Here is a 7,218-nt window from a genome sequence, read left to right on the forward strand (position 1 = left end):
ACAACAACAACAAAAATCAAAATCACACAGAAATCAAAATCAGAGAGAGAGAGAGAGAGATCGGTTCGTGGGTTTTCGGTGAAGTCGAAGGCTCTGGGTTGCTGGCGAAGTCGAAGGCTCGTGGATCGAAGGCTTTGGGTCGAAGATCGGTGGGTCAAAGGCGAGATCGCGAGGTGGAGGCGAGATCGAGCGGCGCGGTGTGATCGACACGGTGCTGCAATCGACGAGACTGATGCGATCTGGTGCGTGCGATCATCAGACTGGAGCTCGAGGTTCGCCGACAACATCGAAAGCGTGATTTGGGCTCCCTCTTCTTCCTCTCGCTCTCTCTCTCTCTCTCTCTCTCTCTCTCTCTCTCTCTCTCTCCGAAAATCATTTGAAGTGAAAATAAGAACGGAAATGAATTTCAGTGGTCAAAGCTTCTTTTTTACGGTTAAATGAAAATGATTTCCGGAAAATTTTATTTTCAAAACCAACCAAATAGCCTATTTTATGGAAAATGATTTCTTAAAACTATTTACACCCAAAACAAACGGACCCTTAATTTTCACATTTTTTTCTTCATAAAAATTCAAATAGCCAATCTTAGCACTCCAAAAAAAAAAGAAAAAAAAAATATAGTGCTGTTTGCGTGGATGTGTGAAGAAAAAGTGAGAAGCAGCCAACACATCAATGCAGAAATGTTGCAAAAGTTGTAGTTTCAGTGTGCTTGTTGGAGTTTGTGTGCATATGGTTCCACTTTATCTTTAAGGAGCCAAAACACACTTTTTTATATTGAAAATTCAAACCGCGTGGCAAGCGCTCTTTGTAAAAAAGTCACTTTTCCAAATACAAAGGAGACACACAAGATCGTGTAGTGGGGAGTTGCAATTGCAAAAAGCCACAAGCTCGTTTGCAATATTATCGTTGGAAAGGTTTAACCAATTTCCCAAATTGCCCACTGCCGATTTTAACCTCTTTGTTTAAGGCTGTGTTTGTTTTGACTTCAAACTACTTCCGGAAAACAATTTCCGTAAAATTTGGGTGTTTGGCTGCTTAGGAAAATTGGGTCAACGGAAAATAATTTCCCCTTTAACCGAAAATAACCCCTCCCCAGGCGGAAATGCATTTCACCTTTTATTTTCCCTTAAACCAATTTCCGGAAAAAGCTCTCTCAACTCTCCAAGCTCTCTCACACAGCAACTCTCTCTCACACAGCTCACACAGCAACTCTCCAAGCTCTCTCACATGCACTTAGCAGTACTCCGTTCCGGTCCAGACCTCCGCTCCAAGCTTCGATCCGCTCCAAGCTCCAAGCTCCAAGCTCAGCAACAAGTCTCCGATCCGGTCCAGACCTCCGCTCCAAGCTCCAAGCTCAGCAGCAAGTCTCCGTTCCGGTCCAGACCTCCGCTCCAAGCTTCGATCCGCTCCAAGCTCCAAGCTCCAAGCTCAGCAGCAAGTCTCCGTTCCGGTCCAGATCTCCGCTCCAAGCTCCGATCCGCTCCAAGCTCCAAGCTCCGGTCCAGACCGACGACCTCCAAGCGCGAACCTCCAAGCTTCGATCCCCACACCAACGAGCTCCAACCTCCAAGCTCCGATCCACACACCGAGCTCCACCATCTCCCTCACGCAGCCGATCCTCTCCACACACGGTGAGTTTTCCTTTTCCCTTTCTCAGTCCGATCCGAAAATTTCTCAGTCCGATCCACCCTCATTTCTCAGTCCAATCCACCCTCTCATCACTTCATTTCTCAACCCGATCCACACACCAAAAATACAAAAACTGAAAGGGCCGACCCACCCTCAAACCCATAAACAATCCAACTGAAAATCATCAGTCCCTCGTAAACAACCCAACCTTTATTATTATTATTATTATTATTATTATTATTATTATTATTATTATTATATTTTTTTTTAGGTTATGGCTGAAATTTCCTCAGTTTTATTTGGTTGATAATGAGTATTGGGTGTAGCTGATGTTGAGTGGGTTGCATAAATTTGATGTGGATACTGTTGGTTTGGGTATAAATTTGATGTAAAAATAGTTGCTGTGGTGGGAGTTGGTTATTGGGCACAAATTTGATGTGGCTATTGTTGTTCTGTGAGTTGTGAAATTTGTTGCGGCTATTGTTGTTCTGTGTTTTTTCTTTTTTTGGGAAACCCTTGTTCAGTGTTTTCTATAATAACAATGCAATGTGATTTGTTCATAGGTGTAAATATTGACTGTGATGGTATTATATTGTGTACGTTGTTGATGATACAATTATACAGAAATATATGTGNCAAAGGCTATGTATTGATAGGTGAACAACCTGATGGAAGTGTGACTGAATTGGAGTCACGTGATGTTGATTTCATTGAAGTGAATTTCCTAACATAGGTGAGGTTGAAAAGAACTTGACTCTTTATGAAACGATGGATCAAGAGATAGGCGCCCCAAGTAAATTAGTAGAAGACAATGAAGAAATTCCTAAAACTCCTAGAGACAGTGGGAGCAACTTACAACCTAGTGGGACCATACCACTAGAAGCTGATCCACAACAACCTCAGCCACGTTGAAGCAACGGTGGAAATATTCCTCGTCGTCGTTTTGAGATTGAGGGGGAAGCTTTCATGATTGCTTCATAGGATGATGATGAGCCAAAAACTGTGCAAGAGGCTCTCTCATCTTTTGTTAGTGATGAGTGGATGAAAGCAATGAATAATGAAATGGAGTCTATGAGTACTAATCAGGTCTGGGATCTGGTAGACCTACCGTCAAGGCGTAAAGCAATTGGGAACAAATGGGTTCTTAAAATCAAACGCAAGGCGGATGGGTCAATAGAAAGGTATAAAGCTCAATTAGTGGCAAAAAGATACACTCAAAATGAGGGTGTTGACTACGAGGAAACCTTTTCTCCGGTTGTGAGTTTTGCCTCTGTTCAACTCATTCTGGCCATTGTTGCAAACTTGAATTTGAAATTATACCAAATGGACGTTAAGACAGCTTTTCTCAATAGAGAACTAGATGAAGAAATCTATATGGATCAACCTATTGGCTTTGTGACCAAAGGTCAAGAACACAAAGTGTGCAAACTTAAGCGATCCATATATGGTTTAAAGTAGTCATCTAGACAGTGGTATCTGAGATTTCATCAAGCTGTTCTATCAAATGGGTTTTCAATGATCGAAGAAGATCACTATGTCTACATAAAACGATCCAAGGGAAGTTTTATTATTTTGTCATTGTATGTCGATGACATATTATTGGCCAGTAATGACATGGAGATGATTATCGCCACAAAAGGGTGGTTGTCCTCTAACTTTGAGATGAAGGACATGGGTGAGGTGGATTATATTCTAGGGGTTAAAATCCTTAGGGATCGCTTAAAGAAACTTTTAGGTTTATCACAACAAACCTACATTAAGAAAGTTCTTGAGTGCTTCCAAATGCATAACTGCAAACCCATAGATACTCCAGTTGCCAAAAATGAGAGCTTAAGCCTTGATATGTGTCCTAAGACTCAAGATGAAAAAGGAAAGATGGCTTGTGTTCCATGCTAATGCAGTTGGAAGCTTGATGTATGCAATGATGTGTACTCAGCTTGATATATGTTATGCTATTGGATTAGTTAGCAAATTTTAGTCTAATCCAGGACTTGCTCATTGGATAGCTGTCAAGAGGATATTAAGGTATCTTAAAGGGACAGCGGACTACATCCTTTGTTGTCAAGGTTCAGATCTACGTATGATTGGCTATAGTGATGCTGATTGGGGTAGTGACCTAGATGAACACAAATCTACATCTGGGTATCCTTTCTTGCTAAATAATGGCGCCATCACTTGGAGTAGCAAGAAACAACCCTGTGTAGCATTATCAACTATGGATGCAGAATATGTAGCATGTTCAGCAGCTGTTCAGGAAGCAGTTTGGTTAAGGAGATTCTTTCAGAGTCTTGAGGTTGTCAAGGATGCCTTGGATCCTGTTACGGTACATTGTGATAGCATGGCCGCACTTGCCTATGCTAAAGACTCTAAGTATTATGGTAGAACCAAACATATTGATATATGATATCACTACATTCGAGACATGGTTGCTCACAATGAAGTGGTTCTAAAACACATTTCTACAAGCCTCATGATTGCTGATCCTCTTACAAAGCCTATAGGAAGGGATGTCTTTCAGGCTCATGTTAGGAGTTTAGGGCTACGTAGAATATGATGATATGTTGTTTTAAGTTACCATTTATTGTACTCTTTTGGGATATTTTGTTTTTTAAATGCATATGATGTTATTCAGTTAATAATATGTATGTTTACACACACATATACTATATGATGAGTTCTGTGGTATGAAAGGTATGTTGGCAGGCTTAGGTCAGCTTACTCACACGAGCAATCGCCTCTATCGCTTGAGGAGTGATCAGAGATGAGACATTTTGTCATTTAATGCTTATGTAGCATATATAATGGTTGACACAAACAGATGTCGCCTTAGTTGGAACTAAGATGAGGTCTATAATATACTTATCTTAATTAAACCATACATGGATAGCCCATGATCCATATAGCCTGTGGTTAGCAAGATGCGAGACCTTATTTGATGCCTGAGTTGGCAAGCGAAATAAAGGACTCGAGTTAGGCGCTTGAGTAGTGACTAGACTAAGATTTGTATGGTGTATTGAGTTAAGACATACGCTCTTACTTAAGAGAACTCTACCATAGCATGTATTTCATACTACATGTGCTTGCTCGACCAAAAGCGGAGGTGAGAGAATAAATCCCTACTTCTTCACCGTGTGAGTCCCATGGATCTTTCATTAAGATCCTACTTATGCCCTTGTTACTTTTGATTATGTCATGAAGCTGAGAATTTGATGTCTACTACTTTGGCATGTTACCTATGACCATGTTGGATTCGGTCTAAAGGAACATTGCTGGAAAAGCGATTGGATCAAAGTTGAAGGACATTAGTGCAAAGGGAAGACTATTTTTTGTAACACATCCTTATATTTGTACTCACTGTCGATAGGTTATAGCGCTTATGGTAGCGAAATAATCGTGAGTACATTTAGATAGTTATGATGGATAAAGCATAAGTCTGAGTATTAAACTCAAGAGAGGTTAGAGATGCTTGATTCGATGTGTTAATATATGTCTAGGGCATAAAGAGACACTTTAGGGATGTTGCTATGCTGGTCTTAGTATAAGATTTAGTATAGTGCTCCCAAATATGTTTTTCAAGTGTGCTCGGTGATCGCACAACCTATTTGCCAGTATGAACGCACTGAGAAACACATTGAGAGATGGATAATAAGGCCATGCCCACAGTGGATGAGTGGGAGATGTTAGAAACTAAAAGAATATGGATAGACACCCAATGTGAGCATGTCTCTCTATTTGCCTCAGATTGTAACATCTAGGAGTTATGGAGTAATGGTGTTAGACCATTACACTACCCCACTAAGTCCACTATCCCACTCAATATTAATGGAGTGCTATGTATATAAACACCAAGAATGGCACCCATTGAGGCATGAACGAATTCTACATTTTCTCATAGTGTTTACAAAGTGTTGTAAGGCTCTTAGATTGTGGGTTATGTTTGCACCACTCTAATAGTGTGCAACACCATCGGCAAAACTTTTTGGTTTGTGGATTATACAAACTGAAACTTAGAACGTGTTTGAATAGCTGGTCTGAGTGGAGGCTGGCTCTAGATAACGTAGACAATCTCGAAACTCTTGTGTGATCATCGGTTTAGGCCAAGAGAGGTATGCCGAAAAAACCGATTAGTTATATTCTGCTGCTAGTTTCTATTTCTTACAATTTATGATTTAAACACCTATCCAGCTTTCTTTGATATGCTTGTGAGCCAATTTTCCAATGTTGATAAAGCTGATTGGGTCCTTTGCAACACGTTATATCGGCTGGAGCCAGAGGTAATTAAACAAATAAACTGAGGCTGTATACTGTTACTTTCCTGTTTCCTTTTCTTTTTTGATTGATTTTTTTATTTGAATTAAATAAAAAATTTATGCTTAATTGGTATGATAAAATTGTTTGTAGGTAGTGGATTGGATGACACAGATATGGCTATTGAGAACTACAGGACCAACCATACCATCTATGTACTTAGACAAGCGGATTGAAGATGACAAAGACTATGGTTTCTGCATCTTCGAACCAAACAGCGATGCTTGCATGAAATGGCTAAATGATCATGCAAAAGGATCTGTTATTTATGTATCTTTCGGGAGTTTGAACGCTCTTAATGCCGAGCAAATGGAAGAACTAGCTTGGGGTTTGAGAATGAGCAACAGCTACTTCTTGTGGGTGGTAAGAGAATCTGAAGAGGCAAAGCTCCCCAAAAACTTTGTGGAAGAGACTTCAGAGAAAGGACTTGTGGTTCATTGGTGTCCCCAGCTCGAGGTATTAACACATGAGGCAGTGGGATGCTCTGTGACACATTGTGGATGGAACTCTACTTTGGAAGCTCTTTGCTTGGGTGTTCCAATGGTTGCAGTGCCACAATTGACAGATCAACCAACAAATGCAAAGTATATTATGGATGTTTGGAAGATGGGACTTAAAGCTCCGGCAGATGAGAAAGGGTTAGTGAAGAGAGAAGCAATAGAAAATTGCATAAGGGAAATAATGGAAGGGGAGAGAGGGAAAGAGATTGTGAAAAATGCATACAAATGGAAGACATTGGCCAAAGAAGCTGTTGACCAAGGTGGAAGTTCTGATAAAAACATTGAAGAGTTTGTAACTAAGTTGGTTCACTCCTAAAAAGACCTAGCTAACTTAGTAGCTAAGAGCTTCAGGTGCATTAATTATTCGCAGTTGTTTCTTCATGAATTGGTGCACTCTGAATGGTAATGCAATAAGGGTTACACACGGCGGTGTGTAACAGATCGACTTTTTCCATTTAATAATTTTGGCTTCTCAGTTTGGAACTGTGTAAACCATAAAAATCTATCGTTGGTTGCTTGGTTTTTTCAATTTTTGCATTTCATAAATAAATAAATATAATTATTAATGTTGACTTTATAAATCCATGTGCATCTGATTTTCGGAGGTGATATTACAATTTGCATGTACATTCACCTTATATGAAAGGGTTGCTAGATATATCGGATTTATAACAAATTTTTTAATATTTTATTGATTATGGGTAAAAGAGTACAATGATTTCAGACATGTCAGTACTCAAATATTAAATTATATATCATTTTTATTTAGAAAAAAAAAATT

At 39.7% G+C, this 7,218-nt stretch overlaps 1 protein-coding gene across 1 annotated transcript; it reads left to right on the plus strand.

The window, feature by feature from the left end:
* Positions 1–3,243: 3,243 nt before the first annotated feature.
* On the plus strand, positions 3,244–6,873 carry LOC112035458 (UDP-glycosyltransferase 74E2). Its single transcript, XM_065777489.1, has 4 exons — positions 3,244–3,513; positions 3,608–3,952; positions 5,775–5,903; positions 6,031–6,873. Exons 1-4 carry the CDS (start codon positions 3,244–3,246, stop codon positions 6,751–6,753), a joined length of 1,467 nt encoding a protein of 488 aa, XP_065633561.1. The 3' UTR covers positions 6,754–6,873.
* Positions 6,874–7,218: the final 345 nt, after the last annotated feature.

Source organism: Quercus suber, unplaced genomic scaffold, assembly GCF_002906115.3.
Source record: "Quercus suber isolate HL8 unplaced genomic scaffold, Cork oak 2.0 scaffold_156, whole genome shotgun sequence".
Classification (NCBI taxonomy): domain Eukaryota; kingdom Viridiplantae; phylum Streptophyta; class Magnoliopsida; order Fagales; family Fagaceae; genus Quercus; species Quercus suber.